This window comes from Lactuca sativa, chromosome 5 (genome assembly GCF_002870075.4).
Source record: "Lactuca sativa cultivar Salinas chromosome 5, Lsat_Salinas_v11, whole genome shotgun sequence".
In the NCBI taxonomy this organism is placed as follows: Eukaryota; Viridiplantae; Streptophyta; class Magnoliopsida; order Asterales; family Asteraceae; genus Lactuca; species Lactuca sativa.
The window spans coordinates 32,437,357-32,461,958 of record NC_056627.2 but is presented as its reverse complement, the minus strand read 5'-3'; the positions used below and the strand labels follow the sequence as shown (position 1 = coordinate 32,461,958).

The 24,602-nt window shown below is 34.8% G+C and overlaps 3 protein-coding genes and 1 long non-coding RNA gene across 5 annotated transcripts; 2 read left to right on the top strand and 2 right to left on the bottom strand.

Moving 5' to 3' along the window:
- Positions 1 to 4,549: 4,549 nt before the first annotated feature.
- On the bottom strand, positions 4,550 to 6,348 carry LOC111904763 (U-box domain-containing protein 33). The gene is made up of 4 exons (XM_023900488.3): positions 5,933 to 6,348; positions 5,267 to 5,385; positions 5,066 to 5,184; positions 4,550 to 4,978 (listed from the first exon to the last, which is right to left on the bottom strand). Exons 1-4 carry the CDS (start codon positions 6,213 to 6,215, stop codon positions 4,735 to 4,737), a joined length of 765 nt encoding a protein of 254 aa, XP_023756256.1. The 5' UTR covers positions 6,216 to 6,348; the 3' UTR covers positions 4,550 to 4,734.
- Positions 6,349 to 12,441: 6,093 nt separating this feature from the next.
- LOC111904772 (ferric reduction oxidase 8, mitochondrial) lies at positions 12,442 to 17,046 on the top strand. Of its 2 annotated transcripts, none has more exons than XM_023900503.3 (8): positions 12,442 to 12,703; positions 12,805 to 12,898; positions 12,994 to 13,179; positions 13,722 to 13,959; positions 14,702 to 15,029; positions 15,116 to 15,380; positions 15,987 to 16,675; positions 16,758 to 17,046. In XM_023900503.3, exons 1-8 carry the CDS (start codon positions 12,550 to 12,552, stop codon positions 16,937 to 16,939), a joined length of 2,136 nt encoding a protein of 711 aa, XP_023756271.1. In that variant the 5' UTR covers positions 12,442 to 12,549; the 3' UTR covers positions 16,940 to 17,046. The 2 variants fall into 2 exon arrangements, with proteins under 2 accessions (XP_023756271.1, XP_023756265.1); XM_023900497.3 differs by having other exon boundaries at positions 12,991 to 13,179.
- A 622-nt stretch (positions 17,047 to 17,668) lies between these two features.
- LOC111904785 (L-type lectin-domain containing receptor kinase S.1-like) lies at positions 17,669 to 22,612 on the bottom strand. Its single transcript, XM_023900511.3, is given in 4 exon segments — positions 17,669 to 18,498; positions 18,501 to 18,587; positions 18,590 to 19,227; positions 21,789 to 22,612. Coding segments are annotated over 4 exon segments (1,920 nt in total). The 5' UTR covers positions 22,409 to 22,612; the 3' UTR covers positions 17,669 to 17,923.
- LOC128126370 (uncharacterized) lies at positions 20,433 to 22,333 on the top strand. The gene is made up of 3 exons (XR_008224228.1): positions 20,433 to 20,600; positions 20,803 to 20,873; positions 21,485 to 22,333. It is a non-coding gene; the product is annotated as an uncharacterized LOC128126370 (long non-coding RNA).
- Positions 22,613 to 24,602: the final 1,990 nt, after the last annotated feature.

The window sequence follows — 24,602 nt, the reverse complement described above, 5'->3', positions numbered from 1 at the left end:
CCTTTGAGCTGTTGTATGGGAGGAGGTGTCGGACCCCCATTTGTTGGGGAGAAGTAGGGCAGCGTGTGATGGGTAGTATAGAGATCGTGCTGCAGACGACTGAGCAAATTCAGCAGGTCCGGCAGAGGTTGTTGACCGCTCAGAGTCGCCAGAAGAGTTATGCGGATAGGCGACGATCTGAGCTCGAGTTTCAGGTTGGTGACTTCATGCTCCTGAAGGTATCTCCTTGTAAAGGAGTGATCCGATTCAGGAAGAGGGGCAAGCTGGGGCCCCGGTATATTGGGCCGTTCAGAGTGATCGCAAGGGTGGGCAGGGTAGCGTATCGTTTGGAGCTACCTGCAGAGTTGGACCAGATTCATGATACCTTCCACGTGTCGCAGCTGAGAAAGTGTATAGCCGACGAGTCGGCGGTGGTGCCATTGGAGGATATTCAGGTGGATGTGGGCCTGAACTACATTGAGAAACCGGTGGCGATTCGGAATCGAAAGATCAAGGTTCTGAGGAACAAGGAAGTGCCTCTGGTGCAGGTCCAGTGGCAGCATCGGAAAGGGTCAGGACTTACTTGGGAGCCGGAGAGCGAGATGCGTGAGCAACATCCGGAGTTGTTTTCAGAGTGAGACTTCGAGGGTGAAGTCTAATTCTAGTGGGGGATAATTGTAACATCCGGATTCCCAGGTATATTATTTATTCATTTAATTTTTGGAGTTGTGGAGGAACTCGGCGAGTTGGTTCCAAGACTCGCCGAGTGGAGACGCGGGTGTTCATTCTAGTTCACGTCCGGACTCGGCGAGTCCACGCTGTTTAATGAAGCCCTAATTTCCTGGGCTTGGGACCTATTTAAAGGCCCTTATGGCCGTCTATTGCGGCTACTACACCCCAGAGAGAGTGTCAGATCGTTTGAGAGGCAAAGAGTGACCATTGTTGATCTTTGTGGTGTTATTTAGCAAGAAAAAGGAGTTTCTAGCCAAGGGAAAGCAAAGGAGGTTGTTATTCTGAGGACTAAAAGCTAAGATCATTTCATTGAGGTATTATTTCGACTCTTCTTCTGTTTTGGGGAAGGATATGTGGTTTTAGGGTTTCTTGTGCCCTTATCTAGGTTGATTTGAGGTCCAAATAGTCCCTTCTGGAGATGAGACTTTAGATCTGGACCCATAGAGGTCCAGAGAGCCTTATTCTTCAAGCTTTATGAAGAACAATGGAGGTCATGACCTTGGGTCAAAGTATTTGGGACTAAATCACCATTTGATGCCTATTGGTCGATTTATAAGCATCAAGATTCAGACTTTACGTGACATTTATGCTTGGGAAGGCCAGATCTATGAATTAGGGGCACAGATCTGACCTCAGGAGGTCAATAGAGTTTGTGCATGGCATGAACTCGCCGAGTTGTTCTTGGGACTCGGCGAGTAGGGTTAAGGGTTCACGCAAATCACTCAGTGAGTAGACTTGCCGAGTTGGGGGATAACTCAGTGACTCAGAAGGGGATTAAAGGACTGGGGTTCAAGGCGGTACTTACCGAGTTGTTCTTGAGACTCGGCGAGTTGAGTCGGGGTAGCCCCGCGATTCATGCCAGGTGTGACTCGTCGAGCATAGGGAGGTACTCAACGTACCAAACGGGACAGAGAGAGTTAGTGGACATGTGTCTACTCGCCGAGTCGCCGGAGTGCACTCGGCGAGTTGGGTCAAAGTTGACCGTTGACTTTTGTTGACTTTTAGGGTTTGGTCAACAATAGGGTCCTTGAGTCAAGAGGGGGGTAAAATAGTCTATTACCCTTCTGAGGGTGACAATAGAGGGTTGAGTCTAGCCTCGAGAGTTATATTTATGAGAGTATTTACTTTGTGTGAATAGGCGGAGGCTAGGCAATACTTCTACCGAATCAGAGATTTACGAGACGTTTGAGGTGAGTCTTCTCACTATGCCTTACCCGATGGGGTAACTATGTGTGACCAAAGGGTCTTACGTGTATGTTATATATGTGATGTAAGTTATATATGATATGTTATATGATATGAGTATGATGTGGGCCGGAAGATCAAGATGATATGGACCGGAAGGTCAACAGAGTTATGGGATGGAAATCCCCTGAGACACTTGGATCAGAAGATCCTACAGAGTTATGGCCTGGAAAGGCGTATGTGTTAAGAGTGGTATTTTGGGGAACTCACTAAGCATTTATGCTTACAGTGTTATGTGTTTCAGGTACCAGTGATGATCGCGGGAAGGCGTCGGCATGACTCGTACACACGCACGTTGGAGTTTAAATATTTTGATCTTGGGGTTTTGTACTAATACAATGTGATACAATGTTTTATTTATAAATGCCAATGATATTTTATAGTTTTCAAAAATGAAAAAAAATGTTCGAATTTTTACGGTGTTACAGTGAGCTACCCCCAAAATACCAATACCATACTGACAATACTATATCAGTAGTTTCGACGCCAGAAGGTCGTCGTGTTAAATACTAGTCAATCAACATGGTTATAACCTCATCACATTTTAACCTTAAATAACAAATTGGTTTTAAGATAGTTAGTGCTTCAGTAGTTATTTTATATAATATTACTGCACGCTTTCATTTTCCCATCACATTCATTTAGTGATATTCTCACATAAAAGGTAACACAAACTATTTTCTAGTAAAGATTGTCCTAAACTTGGGAAAACATACATTTTTACAAACAAACAAACATACACAACAATCGAGTCTTGGTAGAAGACTACATTTCATTATAAGCAGAAAATATAGGATTTCTAGGAGGTATACAAACATTTTACATCAAACGCTTACAAACATTTTTCATCAAACTAATAAAAAACATTTGACACTAAAATACTTATGAACTCATCAGCTTAAATGTTGATCTACTCTTTCAAAATAACTTGTATCCTCAGGTCACCGGTAGACAGGTACAGATGGCCAGGTTTTGAGAAGACGAAGCTTATTCAAGACTCGTCTTATTCTTTTGTTATACATTCATTTTTGGTGTCATTTAAACTTTACAAAGAACACATGTATTAACTATTATTATTAATGCAATGGATGTTGCTTGATTTACTATTGTGCATTGTTATGATACTGTACATGATGTCCTTTGCCTTAGAACGTTTCTGTCGTTCCGGTTTTGGGGTGTGACAGAACCTGGTCTGCTCTAAAGACTTTTAATATTGACTCTAATGAAAATTTTCACTGGGACTCAACTTAATGTCATTGGGCGTCTGATTTCGTGATTGACAGCCAATTCTCTATAAGCCTGTTACGTGAACGGATTGAAATGGCGAGCCATGTAGTATGCGATGAACCATTCGAGTGGTGTAAGGTGGTATCATTTAGAATTCGTTGCTTCATATGAAGAGCGAAGTTGGGTAGGATCCCATGATCGGTCGAGTTAAGTCATAAGGGGAATGCAGTTACTTCGATCACATGTGGTTGTTATCTTGAGGAGGAGTCAAGTCATCACATTTTGCTATCATGTCCATTAGCGAAAGCTGTGATGGATTCGATTCTACCTTGGTGTGAAATCCAATATGACGGTTTTCATTCGGTGAAAGATGTATTACTTTTCATATCGCGATGGTCTCAGTGCAAAAAGAAAAGAAGTTTGTTGAATGTGGTATTTTGTGGTGTATTTGGATTGATAGGAACGAAAGCGTTTTAAAAAACATTCCCTTCGTTCCGGCAATTACTGTGGCGAGAATTAAACTGACAACGTTCATTTGGTGCAAACATAATGGCTCGTTCAAAAACATAGACCGAAGAGTTTGGAACTTAAATTCTTTTCTCTGCTTGTAATTTCTAGTAATTTTCCTTTTTATTTGTACTCTTTCCCCTGCATTGTCTTGATGTGGGTGTTTTAATAAAGTTGTCTTTTCCAACATAAAAAAAAAGATATATATAACATTCATTAATCTATACAAGAATGTCTTTATTTGCTTTCACACATAACTTGATTATCGTGATCTTTTGAGCGTCATCACCCATTTTGTGTTATTAAGTTTATCGAGTATGCATTTCAATACCCAACACTTGTCATCAAACATTTTTTTTTGTTGTGGTTGTTGTTGTTGGAATGACTGGATTTTATAAACACAAGTTAGCTAGAGGCTAACAAGGAAAAAAGAGAACAATTAATTCATGAATGGTTTTGCATCCACTCAATCCAAATTTTTCTTGACTTCCGGGTTCTAGACGAAATCCAGTTAAATGAAGGGAACAAATATTATTTTCTTGTCTTGCTTAAATTGTCTTGTTCGACCTATCATCTATTTATATTTTGATGTTACATAAAGGCTAATTTGTTTTAACCATGAACTTGATATTAATCCAGATTAAGATGCTTAAAGTGTCATTTATCTACTTATATTTCGATGTTACATAAAACCTAACTTGTTTTAAATATCAACATTATATTAATCTAGATTGAGATGCTCGTTTTGTATCATATTACCTAATCTTGCTTAAAACCAATAACATTGTACTTTATGTCGTTTGAAACACGTCTAAAAATTTATTGTGTCTCCATCAATTCGTGTACACCCAAAAGAAAATGTAACAATAACAATTTTTTAAAAACATCTACATACCTATTCGTACATGTTATAGAATTTTGTATCAACTCTAAAGAAAAACGAAAAATTATGTTCTAAAAAACCATACTATGAAACAACTCTAAGTTGATACGATCACACGTGATCATCATGTATGTAATGCACATTTAAAAGTAAAAGTAAAATCAATCAAAATTCCCAGAGAAACATGCACACTCAAAAAACTTTCGTTCAGACTGAAAATGAGTGATTTTCAATTCATTTTTACTCGTTGTAGGGACATCAGAAGGAGAAACCACCCTGCCTGCAACTTGTCGCTGTTGACCGGTTGTTGTAACTTGTTTCCCATTGCAAATTATGGAAACCTCACAAAAATCAGGAGCATTCTTCTTAATGAACTCTCCTTTTCCCAACCCTTTTCTCAATCGCCTACACCACAACACAAATAGTTTACATTTATCTTTTTCAGGGAGAAAAAAGTTTAACATTATTACAACCAAGGGCTTTGAAATTTACCTTAGTGGAGGTGATCTTTTAGTTCCAATAACAAGATTGGTAATGTTGACGACATGGATTAGATCAAGGATAGCCTTTGTTGTGGTATTACTCTCTAGAAGCATTGTCTCAACAACTATCTGTTTATGATTACTTAAATTCTATTATTTTACATACAAAATAAAGTCTATTTGATGTGAAATATTATAAGACGAAATGCACCTTGGCATCAGTGCAAAGTCGTATATACTTTTGTAGGAGGCTTCTTCTCTTATTATTCTCTTCGTTTATGTAGATTTGGACTTGATCTTTGCTTAATTGGCTTCTTGATAGCTTTCCAACTTTTATGACATAAAAAAAAAAGTTAGATTAATAGAATTTATTTCCCGTTATTATCACTTGTACTTTCTAACTTAACTTGATAAACGATATATAAGTGGTCCTTTTTTTTAATGCTAGAAAACGATTTTTCTTATCAAGTCTAACTTTTTTAGGACGTTTGAAAGACACATTTGTATTTATTTCATTTGTATTCCATTTTGTTAAATGTACCGGTATTTACTCAATTTTTTAAAACATTATTTACATAATACTTAACGAAACTAAACAAGCCTAGCAAGCAAATTGGAGGAAAAAAAAAAAACATTTAAATCTTGGTGTTTATATCCTCGTTTTGGTTTTATATGATTTATCGAAAACGAACTACATCTTTATTTCAATAACAAGTTTTTGGAATTTATGTTGAATATCTTTATTATCTAAATGGTATTCTTAAGAATGTATAAAACAGTGTTAGCAGATCATCCGACCCGACCCGAATGAAAAGTCAAAATTGCAGAGGAGTTGGAGAAAACAGAAATGGAAGAAAATTGAAGGTGTGATGAGTACCAGGAGTCTGGATGTGTGTGACGGGAGGGAAGACATGAACGAGATAAAGACGAGCTCCGGGTGACACAAGGTGATCGACGGCCCATTTCACGACGTCGAGATCGTTCTTCCCGACGGCGACAAAAACGTCGACGGCGTCTCTGGTAATAACGTTTGGCCGGTTCTCGTGCTCTTCGACCTCCACAATCTCCGGCGACATGACTCGCCGCCAGCTATGGCGTGAGGTTTCTTCTTCGATCTCCATTATCTCATGAACATCATCACTTTTTCTCTCTCCTGACATAAGAACTACCAGAAGATAACAAAGAAAGGTGGAGATGAAAACAAAGGTGTGTGTGAGAGTGGTGGCGGTGGCTTATTGTGAAATATGAATTCTGTCTCGTTGCTTTCAAAGCCTTTTTCATATAAAAAAAAATGCTTCATTCCTTCTTGGCTTAAATTAAGAAATAATAACTTTCATCAATTTAGTAATAATCTTCCCTTTATATCATTTTTCTAATATTCTCTTTTTATTAAATAATAATATATTCTTAAAAGTCGATTTGATCACCATATTGTATTTTTAGTTTTTTATTCAGATATGGTATTCTAAAATTATTTTCCTAATTCATATAATTCCTATAAATAGATAGATTTTTCTAAAATATAGTTTTATAATAGGAAAATAAATATAGAATATTGACAAAATTGCAAAAAGGTCATAGTAGTTTCCCAAAAGTCTAAAGTTTAGGACAATTTTGCTAAACTTTACATTATCGGTCCTTATGTTTCCAAAACTTTGCAAAGTGTCAAGTTTAACTTTTGACATGCTATTTTTTAATGACCAATTTACCTATGGACTAAAAGTAATACAATATACCCCCTCTCTCCCCTCTCTTTCATTTTAAACAAAAAAAACAACGATACAAAAATCTTCTTCTCTAGCGAAGCTTTTCTTCTCAAACAATAACCTTTTTTGGCGACTCCCACCTTACTAAGCCTAAACCCAACACCAAGTGCTCTTATGGCGGTCTCTAACCTGCCACCCTAGCAAGTTGTTGAGTTTTTTATGAACAATCTAATATATAATAAAACTGTACCAAATTACTTCATATGGTATAAACATCAAAATTTAAGGAAAAAAAAACTATGCACAACACATCAACATCAACAGATGAAATTAATTCATCCCGATGGGGCTTATTGTTTACATCAATCAACTAATCGAGTCCTAAAAACCAAAAAATGTCTCCTTAATCTATGCATTGATGTTTAAATGTTCATATTAGTCGGTGTATGTATACAATGTTAAAGCCCTTGAGTTGTCTATTTTGACAAGTCTTCGTTAATCAACAATTGAATACTCTCGTCATTAGAATCATCAAGAACTTGATTTAAAAATCATTGTGTATGCCAATCAAGTTGACACACAACTGAGATTGATTGTTTATGTACATATGGAAAATGATGCTCTATAGTTTAATAATGATTTTGAAAAATGATACTATGAAATAAACAAAGTATCAAAAGGCATAGACTCTCTCTCTCTCTCTCTCTCTCTCTCTCTCTCTCTCTCTCTCTCTCTCTCTCTCTCTCTCTCTCTCTCTCTCTCTCTCTCTCTCTCTCTCTCTCTCTCTCTCTCTCTCTCTCTCTCTCTCTCTCTCTCTCTCTCTCTCTCTCTCTCTCTCTCTCTCTCATTACACAATGGAATATGAACAAGAACCATAAGATATATGTATTTATATACTTATGTATGATTATAACTAAATGATATATATTGATTCTTTGCTTTATGTTCTTGTAATTGATCTAGAAGCAACCTAGACAAAATATCATTTTGTCTAAAGATTGAGGAAGCAGTGGCTTATAGTGGTTTTTAGTCAGTGGAGTTGTTTGCAAATTTATCCTAATGTTGAGACTTTTTGAAAACCACATGAGCCATTTCTACAAATTTATAAAAAAAAACACACAAAGTAAAGATATATTATTATTATATTATTATTTAAAGACTCATATATTTGGTTATAGGCATATTTTAGTAGAATAATAAGCGCTATAAGAGGGAGCACTACTTATTACAGATTTTACCTTCATATCAAGATTTGCAACTCACATGTCATCATTAGTCCAAGGATGAAGTGATTTCCATATTAATCACTGAGAATCATCATTAGGTTTGGGGTTTCTCCACCAGTTTCACATGGAGGAGGAACAATGATAATGGGCTTAATATGTCCATCGATAATGGTTGTGAGAATTTGATGATCTGGTGATGAAGGATTAACTTACTTTTTTCACATAAAAAAAATAAGTTTCATCAATGAACGGAACCTTGCTTAAACTAATATTAGTAGGATTGTTTATTTAGAAAGACATTCACTAGAAAAAAAAATGTTTCATCCCATGTTCTGTGTGTTTGGGAAAATCTCAGGTACATAATGAAATTTATATATATTAGCTTTATGTTAATATATGAGTATTATTTAGGGGTAATCACATAATGGGGTAACAAATTATCCCAAGTGTTTTAAACTTAACATTGAACCAAATGTAATTTTTTTCGACAGATAATTAACAAAAAATTTATTTCCGTTTTTTAATGACAATTGTAACCGGAAAAACCACATATTCCAAGTTATAATGGTCTTTTAAAAACAAAAATAAAAATTTGTTACATTTTGACAATGTTATTTTCAAAACGTTTTAGATGAGTTGTTACTCATTTAGGCTTTTATCATGTTAACAAGAGTAAAAATAATGAAAACCCTTAAGAGTTTACAATGCATTGCATTGAAAAAATATTATATATATATATATATATATATATATATATATATATATATATATATATATATATATATATATATATATATATATATATAAAATCCCATGTACTCTATACTATGACACTATGTATACAAATTAACTAAACTATAAATAATGCATTATTATTTAATAGGATTACGTGGGTATAGATTAATACCTAATGATCTACAAAACAAAGAGTTAAACGACCATATGTATACTAAATGAGATCGTCCATTCTATGAAACTCAAAATTTGGGACAAAAGACATCAATGATAAAAATAATGTAAAAGAAGAAAAGGATGAAAGCCAATGATGGTATATTTTCTCAAATATTTGATATAATTATACTTTGAAAGGTATTGGCCTCTTTTAATGGTGTATATAGGGTTTTGGATTTTGGTATGTTTTATTATATATTTTTTCTTACAATACGAAATTCTTTTCTAAAAATACATGTACAAACTTGCAGGACCACATAGTCAGTCTGCAACAATATGCTTGCCTAAAAGAACTTGGCCTATTCATTGATATTACAAGATTTAGTTGATCTTTTGTAGCAATTTACTTTGACATTTGAAAGAAGGCATCTTTTGGCTTCAACCTTACATGTTTGTATCAAATGGGTATTCAATTATAGATCACTTTAGTTTGGCTTTGTGCACATGCAAGATGTCCGAAGGCCAACATGTTGACTAGCGATGTTTTGTGCCGATTGGGTTTGTAAACTTTTGAGGTTATTTAGTTGTTTTTTATATAATGAGTTTAATGAGAATATGATTGTTATACTTGAATGTTTACTATTTTATTTGTCTAAATAAAACTTTTTATTTATTTTTTATTTTTTATAATGACAAACTAATCTACTTCTAACTATCACTATATATGTCTCAAACGTGACTTAAACTCATAATATCTTAAATGAAAGAGTCACTCATTATCGCTAGACCAAAGATCTTTTGGTAGACTTGTTTTTATTAAGTTCGTGAATCTTATCTTTTACACATTTACCCGGGTTCATTGATTCCTTTCATTTTCGTGTGTATGTTGTCATTTTTTAAACATTGTTTAAATAACATTTATATGGATAATGGATACTTGATAGGAAAAACATGACCTAAATTAACTTGTTTTTCATCACAAAAATCCAACATTATTTGTTCCAACGTCTATCGAATTAATATCTCTCTTACAAGTCATTTTTTTTTGTGATTTTGTATAGGCCGTAACATATACTCTTGATGCCAAAAGTCAAAACAAGACACTTTAACTGAAATTAGCTCCACAAAAGGCTAAAAAGAAACATCCAAATGTTGCAAGTTCCATCATAGAAAATGGTGATTAGTACTAATCAAATTTATTGGATATATTCGACATTATAGTCCCACAAATTCTAGTGCCTTATAAAAGTCACATGATGCTGAGATGCGTTGATCAAATTTGATGTGTACCCATTTTGCATAATGGCAAGATTACTTAACAGAAGCTCGGGTTCAAATCAATGTGATTTGATATTTTAAAACTAGGGTTTTGAAATGATGGAATCCCCAAATATCGGTAGTGCTCCCCCCATTTATTTTTGTTTCATTTACAAATTTTTAAGAAAAAAAAAAATAGGCAACACCCACCATGGGAGCATTAGCACAACTATCGATCATGCCATCCTTGTAAATGAGCACTAGAAGATTGGCATAAAATTAGAAGCACAAAACCAAGACTAGATTAATTAATTTAGGAACATCATAACATTAGCATTGGACGCTATTTGTTACCAACCAATTTTTGCAGTTTTAAGAATAACACATATAAGAAACATTAACCGAAGTATAATTAGAATATTATTAATAATTAAATATGAAATATATTAATTATAAGAAATTTCATATTTAATTATGTAATATTACATATAATTAATACTTCCTATTGTATTTGATGTATGTTTGACTAGACGGAGACTAATTCTTGATTAATTTATTATTTGTGTAAAAGACTTAAAAGCCCTTGAAGATGGTTAAAAACTATTATCTATAGTGTAATAAGTGCAACCTTACTTTTCAAAAGAGTTGAACGACAAGTGTCTCATGCATGTCCTTGTTATTGACAACTTGAAGGTCTTGGCAACCTGTTGCAGGAAAACTGAGTGCAAATTAAGGACCTCCATAACTGATATTGCATCTGGACCACCACGTGTAACATTCTTATGCGATCTGCAAAATTCCATTCCACTTCGAGGTTAAAAACATGAACATTGTGGCACTGAATCGGTTTACTTTTAACTATATCCTGGACCAGATTCCGGTTCAATTCCCTTATCCAATTCCTATAGTATATATGCAAGTTCCTTATATGTCGACAAAACAGATAAAAACCACAGTTTACTCTTCGAAAAGTCAAGTGAATTTAGTCTCTGTTATCAAGATATGGATTTCCATGAATGAAGATTGAAAACGCCAAAAAAGAAGAGTGCAAGAAGTGGATGGGACCAAGAATCCACTATATAAATGCGGGTCAATTTTGCTAACGAAAATAGATTCCAAAAATATCATGAGTCTGACAACATGCGAACGCCAAACTCAACCATCACTAATCACTTACATGTCACAATAACATAATATTCAAACCGTTATTCTTGCACTCCATTTCCCTCGTAGGTACGTAGGGCCCACGTTTATTTGAAGACAGTGTTGTTGAGTTCTCGGGTCTGAAACAATCAGACTCGAGACACTGTTGTTGAGTTCTCGGGTCTGAAGCAAATAGACTCGAGACAGTGTTGTTGACTGTTGAGTTCTCGGGTCTGAAGCAATCAGACCTGAGAACTCAAAAACATTGGTTTCACATTGCTTCTTAACTTGATTACCAGGACTTCATATTATAAGTGTATTTGTGTCGTTAATTGTAATTTGAAGTCGGTTTGGACTGAATTTAATTTTGATTGTGATTTTCTGATTAGTTAAGGTTAAGAAAACTGATAATCAAGATAAATGAAAAATTACCTATCTCTAGCTATATAAACAATGATTATCTATGATTCTTGTTCTATGCTTCATGTCACAATACTTGCTATCAATACTCATCTCTATATAAATCTTTTCTTGTTCGTTTGTGTGTAGAAATATGTATATTAAATTATCAATTCCCAATTCGTCTTCCACTTCGTGTTGACAATATAAAGAAATTGTATGCTTTCATCTTTCAAAAGACTTGATGTCTTGATGCATACAAGCCATGTGTTTAAATTCTAATGACAAGGGGAGAAATACAAATCTACCTTAATAAATAAATTTTTTTTTGCCACTTGTCCTATTCTTATTCAATATGCCACATGGTATTTTGTGCTATTTTTAAATTAAATTAAATCCACATGTCAATTTATTGTTTTTTTCAATTTTCATAAAAAAAAAAACTAATTTATATATAGAATGTATTCATTGTATTAAATGTGATAATAAATGCCAAAAAAATATGTATCTTACTTTAATTATATTATTAGACAATGCTAAATTATAACATTGAGACTTTTAGGAATATCCAATAAATTTATGTATTTAATTTTTTTAATCATACAGTTTCACATCTAGTGATTAATATGATAAGATTATTTGAATATTATCATATATATCATGATATATATCATGATGTAAACTGTACTAATGGTGGGGTTTCACTAATGATATCCATATCTAATATACACACAGGCACACATATATATATGTATGTATATATACACACACTCACATATTTCATATCTCCAACTTGGTTTTCACAAACTTCTGGAAAAGAAGTCTTTGGCACTGACATAAGTCCCGATCTTCTTTCGTAATCAAACTCAAAAATGGCGAAAGCTTTTCTTGTTGTTCTCAAACTTTTAATGGTCTTACTAGCCCTCGGGTGGGTATCTATTTGGGTTCTGAAACCGACACAAATATGGACACGAACATGGAAGGAAGCTGAAGATGCTGCAAGAACTTCAGTTTTCGGTTCTAATGGTAAGATCTTCAAGTTCATATAGAAGCTATATATAGATAGATTAAGAAATTAAAAGCAAAAATCAAACGATTTTCTAACATGATCATACACCTACTTTCAGGTCTTGATTTCATTGTTTTGTCATTGCCTATTATCGTCTCTGTGATGATTGGATTTGTGTACATGCATTTCAAACCAAAGGAACGAAGACAGAGGTAAATGATAGATAATAACTAATTATGATTAAATTCGTTGATAATTACCTGTAAATTAATGTTTTGGGGTGTTTTGCTTTGAATGTTATTAGAAGACAAGGGAGGAGTTTCATCACGGCTTTATCGAATCCAATTATCGTCAATGGTTTTGTGGGTGTTTTGTCTGCCATGGAAGCCCTTGTGATGTCCCTTTTCGTCATCTTTCTCGTGTGGACGTTTTACATACGCATCTCTAATGACTTCAACAAGATGATGCCAGTCAAATCACTCAAATTAAACATGTGAGTACTAAGAATATAAACAAGTAATAGACTTATGCAAGGGCGGAGCTACCTATGGCCCAGGGTGTATATATATATATATATATATATATATATATATATATATATATATATATATATATATATATATATATATATATATATATATTCCAATTAATTTATAAGGAACACTTTGAAAAAATTTTCTGGCTTCACCCCATTAAATACGTGTGAATAAATGATGTTTATGATATTTAAGAAAATAATGGCATACTTGGAAAAATGAAGGACCATGGCAGCTTGGGACCAACCAAAAAAAAAAATCCTTATCGTTATTATTTTAAATAAAAATTAATATATAATATATAATAAAAAAATAAGTCATGTACAGTTGTCCATTTTACCCTCCGTAACGCCAAAGACAAAACTAATTGAGTTCTTTTAAAAATTTAGTAATTAACATTGGAAAGCCTTTGTTCCTCATATTTTTTCAATTAAAAAAAACAATAATATATAGCTTACGAGATTAAGTCAGATACTCATACAATATTCGTATCTGATAGGTGGCAATATAAGACATTTAGGATAGCAACACGGTTTGGATTGCTAGCAGAAGCCTGTCTAGGGTTGCTTCTATTCCCGATCATGAGGGCGATGACGGTATTTCGCTTATTCGGTATCCAATTTGAAGCATCGGTTCGATATCATATCTGGCTCGGGACCATGATGCTATCATTCTCCACTCTACATGGTGTTGGGACTTTATTCATTTGGGGCATCAAACATCAGATTCAAGACGAGGTAATCTACCTTATTTCTTCGGTTTCGCAAAATCTCGGGGTCAAATGAGTAATTTTTCAATTCGCCTTTAATATGACCCATAAATGATCATTTAAGATTTAAACACTTTAAAATAAAATTATTTCATGTTGGAGTTTTAATTCAAGGATCTATTGTTAAAAACAAAATATGAATAATTTTCCAAGGTCAATAATGATATTAATTATTAGTGCTTTTCGCTTTTTTGAGATGCATTGAATTTTAATTCAATGACAAAACTACAAAGAGAAAAAGGTGACATGATTGAAAAAGGCCAGGGTTTGACCTAAAAAGTCAAACTATGTTTCTTGTTTTTAGTAATGTTTGGTAAGGGTGTTCGCATTTCAATTACCTCAAACTTTTTTAGATTTCTAATTGCTTTTCAGCCAAAAAGCAGAACCCAAACTTAGACTCATTTTGCAGTTTGCGTTTAATTTTTGGTTTGGTTATCCAAAAGTAATCAACCCACAAAAAAAATGTAAAGAAAAATTAGTGGAAAATTCAACATCTCCACTTAAAATAGTACAAGTTGGTGGAGTTAACACTTAACAGGACTAGACTTTGTGTGTGTGTGTGTTTTTTTTTTTTAACTTAATGGAGAGATATTCAAGGATTTTTCTTTTTTAGACTGTAGCTAATAATAATGTAGCTAATAACTAACTTATTTTCCTCTATATTTATATATAACATGTAGTTTTTTTTATTGTTTTTATGGGGAAAATAGATATGGAAATGGCAGAAAACGGGAAGAATATACCTCGCTGGCGAAATTGCACTTATCGTGGGATTAGTGATTGGGATCACATCACTTCCACAAATTAGAAGAAAAAGATTTGAAATATTTTACTACACACACCACTTGTACATCATCTTCATCATATTCTTCTTGTTTCACACGGGTGATCGTCACTTCTACATGGTGTTTCCTGCAATTTTTCTTTTTGCCATTGAAAGGTTGCTCCGAATAATACAATCAAGGCCACAAACATGCATTCTTTCCGCAAGAATTTTCCCTTTCAAGGCCATTGAAGTTATACTTCCAAAAGAACCAAGTAATTTATCTATCGCGTTATCAAAAGTAAATAAAGATAATTGATTTTATAAAAGTTTTGAATGACGTATATATGTATATATGCAGGCTTGAAGTACACCCCCACAAGCATAATCTTTATCAAGGTTCCAAGAATTTCGAAATTTCAATGGCATTCATTTAGTATAGCTTCAAGCTCAAGCGTTGATGATGATACGATGTCGGTTATCATAAAATGTGATGGGTCGTGGACAAATTCTCTTTATGACATGATCCAAGGAATGCCCGTTTCGGGTCTTAATCAAAAAGTGGAAACATGCATTCCGGTTTCTGTTGAAGGACCATATGGACCCACATCAACGGACTTCTTAAGGTAGCAAAGATAAGTTATCGTCATTAAGGCTAGAATTGTTACATATAAAATGGCAATTTCCTAGTTACAAAGATATTTTGGGCCTAGACGAGAGAAAAATGGACTCTTAAAATACAAAATTTTCATTAAGTTTTTATAATAAAAAAGAAAATTACTTGTTCTATCTTCTAAATATAATATTTTCCATAAAAAATTGGGTCCTTTTTAAAGATGGGTCATGGACGATCGTCTCTATCACTCACTTCTGGACCTGTTTTCTAGGACTATTTATGAATTCTGATGACGAGGGCTGGAAAGGCATTTAAGATCAAGAGCAAGTCCATGTTCCACCTTTTTTTTGTAGGACAAAAAGTTGCAATTTTTGCCTCATTGACATTTATATTAGCCTAAATTTTTTGTAGTATTATATTATCTCTTTTAAATATTCTTTAAAGAGAATTGATAGACTCCAAAATATATAGAGACGAACATGTCTAACATTAACAATTAAACTTTAACCGTACAACTTGGTCCAGTCAGTTTGTCATGTCATGTGGGACCTACGTATTGTAATTTGTCTTGTGTCTAACTTTGTAACACCATACTTTATGATATAATGTCTTTCAGTAAATACGATAGTTTGCTTTTGGTGGCCGGAGGAATAGGGGTGACTCCATTTTTGAGCATATTGCAAGAAATTTCTTCCGCTCAAAATCATGGGAAAAAGAATTACCCGACAAATATACAACTCGTGTACATCACGAAGAAACGCAATAGCATCGGCATGCTCAATTCAATTCTACCTCTTCTCTCAAACAAAAATACCAAAGAGTTTCGTTTGAAATTAAAAGTATTTGTTACCCAAGAACCGAAATCCAGCACAACACTTAGCGAATTAATAAACGAGTTTTCTCAAGTGGAAACAGTCGATTTTGACACCGGGCGTATAAGTTATTCTCCAAATGGATACGGGAGTTCACTCTTTATGGCTACTATTATCGGATTATCATCTATTTTATTTTTAGTTTTTTTAATCATTTTGAGCCATGTTTTTTTGCCTCAACCTAAAAAACCTTCTTCCAAAGAGAAAACCCAAACCCCCTCATCATTTGTGGATCTTGTTCTCACATGCTCGTTTATTCTATCCATCCTCATTGTAACAACTATGTCGTTAGTTTTGAAATTGAAACATCTAAAGAAACAACCTCTATTGATGGGGATTAACCATGAGGGAAAAGAAATGCAACCAAATTCCTTTCAATCAAGAAATCTTGATGATCATGAACTACATTTTGGAGCAAGACCCGAGTTCCAAGGTACGATTTTTTTTAATGTTATTTATGCTATAAATAAAGATTTGCATTCTTGTAAGTACCTAATCATGTGTAAATTGAACAGAAATATTTTCGAAATTCCCAAATGAAACGGGCGGGTCCCACGTAGGGGTGTTGGTATGTGGACCGGAAGCAATGAAGGAATCAGTAGCTTCGTTTTGTCAATTAAGTTCTCAAGGTTTAATTGTTGGTGCTCTAAGAAAGAAGACATATTTCAATTTTCACTCCCTCAACTTTAGTCTTTAGGAAGAAAGAAAATAACCTATTTATATATAGCTGAATAATGTGTATATTTGAAGTTATATTTGTTTTGTGTTATTGTTTTTGTCTTAATTAACTTTACTTTAAGTGTATTGAAAAGTTCTAATTTGATAAGTATAAAGTATTGTATGAACACAAGACTACATTAAGTGGGCTAGAACATAGAAAGAGCACCGACCACAGTTGACCTGAATTCTTTAATGAACAAAGATCAAGGGCCGATTTTATTGAATATAAATTAAGTAATCACTTCATCATTTTGACCAATTTGGCATCCTGAAATTAACCAAAGTTGGTATTTCTTTTGCCAGACAAATTACAGGAAATAGCAACATACCTATTATTTTTTTTACCCAATAAAGCCAATATACTTGCATTTATTTACCCATAATAGCAAGCTAATAACATTTTTTCGATACAGAAATATGTAACTCATAATAGCAACGTACTTACAATTTTTTAATCATAATACATTTTTTTACAAGTAACAACATGTAACGAAAGTACAATACTCATATTGGTAAGAAAACACAAGTAAATTGCTATTATAGGATTTCAAGAAAAATCAATAATGAATAAACAAAGATAATATAAAGATTACCAAAAAAAAAATACATGCATGACACCCATGAATCAATTCAATTTAGTAAGAAAATAGTACAGAATTTCAAGAAAAGTCAAAATGTATTGAACTAATAAACATATATTCCATCAAGAATGCCACAAAATAAACTCAACATACCCATGAATCAATCCAATTTTGCAAGAAAACAATACACAATTTCTAGAAAAAAATCAACATTTATAGATGTAATATACAAAGATGCCATCAAGATTGCCCTCAGTGTCAAACTGAAAGTATCAATATGTAATAATAATACAATGAGGGCAACCTCATGGTAGCTATTTTGTAACAAAAATAAATAAATCAAATTGTAAAATATAACACAAAAAAAAGGCAAAATATAATTACATGATTATGGTAGCAAGAGTGGCATCCTCACCCAACAAAAGTGCAACCACCTCCTTCATGGTGGGCCGGTGTACCGGATCAGGGTGGCAACAGCTTAACCCTAGCTTCAAAACCGCCTCCATTTCCTCCACGTCATACTCCCCCTTAATTCTCTCATCTGCAACTGTAACCAACTTTCTCTCTTCATACTTCTCTCTAACCAAATCCACCAAAACCACATCCTCCTCTCTCTCCTGCCATGTTTCTATAGGTTTCCGGCCACATGCCACCTCTAGCACCACCACTCCAAAGCTGTAAACATCACTAGCGGTTGTCGGAGATGCAAGCATGGCCAATTCCAGTGCTAAATACCCAAGGGTACCCACCACTCGTGTAGTCCCAGGCTCTTCACCTTGTGTATACAGTTTCGCTAATCCAAAATCACCCAATCGAGCTCTCATATCAAACCCTAATAACACATTGCTTGATTTGATGTCTCTATGCACCACCACTTGTTCCCATCCATGGTGTAGGTAATGTAAACCCTCGGCTACATCTGTTAACACTTTCTTACGCCCTTCCCAATTTAAAACTTTTTTGGTTTATCGAAGATCCATGTGTTGAGGCTTCCGTTTGGCATGTAATCGTAGACGAGTAATAATTCGTTTCCTTTTCTAACTAACCCCTCATTTGAACCAGATTCTTGTGTTGAAGTCTACCCATGCTCAAAATCTCAGCCATGAATTCTCGCAATCCTTGTTTTGAGTCGTGATTCACGCATTTTACAGCGACTTCTGTCTTGTTGGTTAATGTTCCTTTGTAAACTTTACCAAATCCACCTGCGCCGAGAACTTCCTTGTCTGAGAATCCGTTGGTGGCTTCTTTCAGCTCTTCGTATGAGTATCGATGAGGCCAATACTCAAGCTCCCAGTCTTCGATTTCATCTTCTTGATTTCTGGAGTTGTGTTTCAGCCAGACATAATAACAAACACCTAGCAGGCATAGAAAGAACGCCACTGAACCACATATTATACCCACCTTAGCTCCTGTGGATAAACCAGAATTTGAATTGGATTGAAGTAAGAAAACTGGTAGATTAGTAGTATTGATGTTTCTTGCAACGTCGGTGTCGCTAAAACTCCATGCCAGAACCCTTTGTGCTTCGACCCAAGTGGTTTTAGAAGCAGAAAATCCAACATACATATCAGAAGTTACGTAATTAGCAATAGCTGGATTGCGATAGGTGAGTAATGGTGTGATTGGCTTAGACATACCCGCTGGAGCAATTGTAATGTTGATTTCCGTTCTAGATCCATCGAATGTAACGCCCGGGTTTCAGGGCTAAGCATTTTTGTCAATGTAATAGTCTAGGTCAACTCTTGTAACTCTTTTTGAAGTAATAAAGATGAAATATTTGAGTATTATGTGAATTATATGTGTTTATTATTTAATTATAAATGTATAATTAATAAAGAATAAAAATGAGCGTCAAAATTAAAGTGTGAGATAATCCCGATATCTCTACATAAAGTTGTAGAATATCTCTCAAGGTTTCCGTGCATATAAGGAACGCCGAAATCCGAGTTATAACGAAGAAGTTATGACCCGTCGAAGTTTCACGACAGAACCGGCACGATACCGGGAAGCGTGAATAGTGAATTTATGATAGAGTGAGATTTAGCCTTAGTGATCTAAACGAAAGTCGTAGAATATGTTAAACTAAGAACATCGATAAAAAGAACGCCCAAATCTGACTTCGTATGAGGAAGTTATGATTTTTCTAAGATTTAGCATAGCAGTGCACAGCCCGAAATCTGAATTTTAGATCGGTCGATTTTTAGCCGACGGGATCTAAATGAAATTTGTAGTACTCGTAAATACCAACGCGTGGATATAAAGAACATTGATAATAGAGCTCGTATGCGAAAGATATGGACGAAGCTTAGTCCCTACTTTTCGAGCGCGGCGAATTCGATACAGTTTTGTAAATCCGAGATAGAATGAGAATTAGCCAACGAGGTCTAAATGAGAGTTGAAGATCTCAATAATAGGAACTCAACGGTAAAAAGACAGATAAAAACGGAACTCGTATGCGAAAGTTATGGACGAAGCTTAGTCTCTACTTTTCGAGCGCGGCGAATTCGATACAGTTTTGTAAATCCGAGATAGAATGAGAATTAGCCAACGAGGTCTAAATGAGAGTTGAAGATCTCATTAATAGGAACTCAACGGTAAAAAGACAGACAAAAACGGAACTCGTATGCGAAAGTTATGGACGAAGCTTAGTCTCTACTTTTCGAGCGCGGCGAATTCGATACAGTTTTGTAAATCCGAGATAGAATGAGAATTAGCTAACGAGGTCTAAATGAAAGTTGAAGATCTCATTAATAGGAACTCAATGGTAAAAAGACAGACAAAAACGGAGCTCGTATGCAAAAGTTACGGACGAAGCTTAGAGACTACTTTACTATAAAACTCCTATAAATACAAGGGTGAACTCCTCATATTTTCTTCACACCATAAGCCTCTCTTTCTCTCTCTAACTTCTCTCTAGCCTCCCTAAACCCCTCCCAAGTCTAGGGAACCTCCCTATCACGAGAAGAAAGCCCCGGAGCGCCCGACGGCTCCGAGAAGAAAAGCTTTCGGCTCGGAAACGCTGCTCCAGCGAAGTCCGGTTTTTAATAAAAACCCATTGTAAGTGAGTTACGCCTATACTATATTTAATATAGCTTTTATTTAATTATAGTAACATTATTAGGACATTAAAATAATTATTTGGGCTATTATTATGAGTTATATTGAGTGTTATTTAACGCTTATATAATAGTAATAATAGCTAGACTATTAATTAGTCGCGATTAACGTTAAAACTAAACTCTAGTGGTATTAATACAAGGTTTGGTCAAGGAAAAATTGTTTTAAGAAGTAACGAAGAGCTGTCCGAGTGCCGAGTCACCACCTTACCAGGTGAGTGCATAGTTACTTTCAGCTTACACATAGATATGAAGTATTTTATATAAATTACGTGCTATGTGTGCATATTATCTGAATACTTGCTATCTATGCTGGATGAACATTGTTATACATGTTTTCAATGATTTAAACTGTATATGTATTTTATATCTACGAAAATGTTGGGGTAAAACATGGGTAGATGTAATAGCTGATGTGTGATAAGATGATGAGAGGCCTCGATGTTGATGTTGTTGTTTCTGTCATCTAGCGGAGTATGGATGACGACCACGGACTCTTCTAGACAGTCCAGTGGAACACTAGCAGGCTCGCAACCTGTAGGTGTTTGTGAACGATGTGTTCACCGGTGTACTCCATCCCCCACATGGTTGCCTTTAGGACATTTATTGCTGAGGAATCCCCTTAGCAGTAGTGTCCGTCCCGATGATGATCCTTAGGCTAGGTCCCTTATGATAGGTGTTTAGGGACGTAAAGTGAGGATAACGGGAACGGGTAATCGGGTTATTGTTGATCGATGAAATTAATAAACTTATTTATTGTGGGTTGAGAACCCTATGTGCTCACCAGGCTCCCAAGCCTGACCCACTCAGTTTCTTGTATTACAGGTAGTGGCGCATGAGCATAGGTGTGATGTTTTGGACGAGGGATTACGGATATAGGCCTGTAGATATGAAATAATGTAGTAAGGCTTATATTGTACTGTTTATGCTTTTGATCTGTACGAACATGACATCCCGAGTCTTTTAATGAAATACATTTCTATGGAAATGCTTTTGATAAATCTTTATCATATTTTTGTTTTGGGACAAATTCCGCAACACTTTCATTTAAAATGTAACTCTGATTTTTAAACAAAGCATAAACAAACCGGTCTTTTCTGGCCGTGATTTTGGGGATGTCACATCGAATTCGATCCAAGCATGTATGTTTTGCCCATTTCGCATATCCACCGAAATGAAATTCCCTGTAGAATTGTAGTAACCGGCGCTAACTTTCACCTCTGATTCAATATTATTAAGGTCAATTCCGACGTGATTTCCATCCGTCTCGTTGAATTCCATGTTTATACCGGTGTCGAACTCCACGGCAATAAGCAGAGCTACAGTTCGTGCCGCGGAGTTGGAGAACAATCCTAGATACTGACCGTCGATTGCTCCGTTGGGTTCGGTGGTGTTTGATAACACGAAAGTGATGCCGAAACCGGGGCTGGAGTTGATTTCCGGTAAGATTGAAAAGACGAACTGCGTGGAGAATACAGTAAGGTTACTGGATCCTTGCCGGAACATTTGAATTGGTGTTGAGTAAAAAGCTCGACCGATTGACCACTGATTGGAGTCATTAGATAAGCGGATCACCGGTGGCTCGATGCGGGCGTCACGTACTAGCAGGAGGTTGGCGGTTGTGTTGAAGGAGTTGAAAAGGAAGTCCACGGCGGCGATGGGTGGTGATAGGAGGAAGAGTAGAGTGATTACAAGGCTTCCGGGATTCATTTTCGGAGAATAGTTGCAGATGGGAAAAGGGGTTTTCATACCTGAAGAAATTGTTTTACAGCAAATCTAGAAATTGTGTTTATTGATATCTGACTATAAGACATTCAAATCAAACATGGGCCAATGTCTCTTCAAATTTCAAAGTTGAAGATTTGGGTTTCTTTTATACGAATTAGATCTTGCATAGATAACATCTCTATCGGGAAAGCTCGCAAGTCATTTGCCATTTCAAAATTAGCAAGACCATTTCCAAATGTATACTTTTTTGGGTAAGAAATCATTATTCATCAACCGAATAATATGTAATTTAATACTCTATAAATATGAAAAATGATAATAATAGTTATTTTTTAAAAGTTCTTTTTTTACCATGAAATAGCTATAAAAGTGAAAGAAAATGACTAAAATAGCCTTAATTTTTGTATTTGGGGCATATGCTTTTCAAATTGATTTTGTTTTTTTTTTTCAAACTTCCAACATTTATAATTTTTTCATATGGACTTTATTTAAGTTGATTTTTTTTCATCGTTTTATTTGTAACAAAGACATTTCATTGACATATTACACCCCAATTTTGGATGTCACGAAGTCATATTTTTTTAGCGTATTCCAAACAAACATCTTCCAAGTTCACATCATAAGTTTGGTATTTATGAACCATCATATGAATACCACATAATGGATATTATCCCACTTGTGCATAGTAACAATTTTCCAAAAATCACTCATTGCCATGATATATCATAATGGTCAATCTCGTAGTGATATAATGATAAGCTCATATAGGAACCCATCCTAGATTGTATGTACATGTTAAATTCCCCAAATCATAAAACATCATTAAATTATAAAACATCAATTCATCATAAAACATTATTTCAACAGAAACATCATTTTATTGTAAAAAAACATCATATCATCATAAAACATCTTTTTTCTTTTAAAAGAAAACCTTTTTAAAAGAGAATATCAATAAATCACTATAAATCATTTTATCATCATTTCAGCTTTTAAGGTAAACCCTTGTATTTCCAAAATATTTTTTGTATTAATATTCCCAACTAGTATTTATGGAAAGCATGTAGCATGTAAGTAAACATAAGGATCACCAAAACGTTTCATATCATATTTGCAAATCATATCATAAGAAAACTTTTTAAAGGCAAGTTCATAGTTTAGGACATATGCTCTCGGTAAACTCGCCTTAGTCTAATGCGTAGCAACACAACACTCTTCTTCACTTGAATAAAACCTATTCAAACTTATGCTTCTATGTCAACACCTATTATCATCATCATAAGGTTGTCAAATGACCAATATACCCTTTTATAGCTTAACCCATCATTCTAAGTTCATAGTTTGGGACCTTCGTCAGCATGGGACTTGACAAGAGTTTCTTCAGCAATCAACTCGTGAACAATCGAATCAATAGTGGGAAGAGGTGTGTGATGCAAGATTGATCCATGCAAGCCTTCAAAATTTTAACGTAGTGCCACCTAGAACTGAACCAAACATTGCTCTTCCCTTTTATCAATATAAGGCTTAAAAGCCTTCAACACATCAGGTTCTGTAAGAGCCAACTAATCCCACAAATCCGACATAGATGCATAAATTCCTGAACACTGAGATTGTTCTGTTGGAGGGGTCAAACATCAAACCCTAACTGATACTGCTTTGCAAATTTAGACAGAGTATACAGCCTAGCCAAGTGATCTCAAACCTCATTTGTTGTGTCATACTTTGCCAACTGAGTACCAATAGACCGGATAACATAATTATTAATCAAAGTAATGATATTAGAGTTATCAGTCTCCCATAAATCTAGTAAGGTTGCATAATTAGTAGTATTCTCGTCTATTGGTTTCTTCTTGTCACTTATAACAATCCCCCACATAGTCTTGCCTCGTAAGAAATTATTCATAGCATAACTCCAATAGGCATAGTTCTTGTCATCAAGTTTGATACTAATGGACTGAAGAAAATCATCTTTCAGGACCATATTTCCAATATCAGTCAAACGAGAATAACCAAAATAACAGTAAATACGAGTAACAACAACAACAATCAAGATCTCTAAATCAACAAAACTAACAGACGAAACGAAACCCTCGAAATCGATGAAACGAACAAATCAAATCAAACGGAATACAGAAACAAGCAAGAAAACCATACCCAAAAGACCAAATCAGTCTCCCATCGATCCTCGCAACATCGTGTCTACTACAACTCGCCC

What these genes read in the sequence shown, in the direction of transcription:
- LOC111904763 (XM_023900488.3), bottom strand. Translation starts at nt 6,215, where the DNA reads ATGTCAGGAGAGAGAAAAAGTGATGATGTTCATGAGATAATGGAGATC. An exon ending in CACACACATCCAGACTCCTG is followed by an intron (nt 5,386 to 5,932) that starts GTACTCATCACA and finishes ATGTCATAAAAG; the next exon opens with TTGGAAAGCTATCAAGAAGC. An exon ending in AAAAGATCACCTCCACTAAG is followed by an intron (nt 4,979 to 5,065) that starts GTAAATTTCAAA and finishes GTTGTGGTGTAG; the next exon opens with GCGATTGAGAAAAGGGTTGG.
- LOC111904772 (XM_023900497.3), top strand. Translation starts at nt 12,550, where the DNA reads ATGGCGAAAGCTTTTCTTGTTGTTCTCAAACTTTTAATGGTCTTACTA. An exon ending in ACATCAACGGACTTCTTAAG is followed by an intron (nt 15,381 to 15,986) that starts GTAGCAAAGATA and finishes AATGTCTTTCAG; the next exon opens with TAAATACGATAGTTTGCTTT. An exon ending in AGCAAGACCCGAGTTCCAAG is followed by an intron (nt 16,676 to 16,757) that starts GTACGATTTTTT and finishes TAAATTGAACAG; the next exon opens with AAATATTTTCGAAATTCCCA.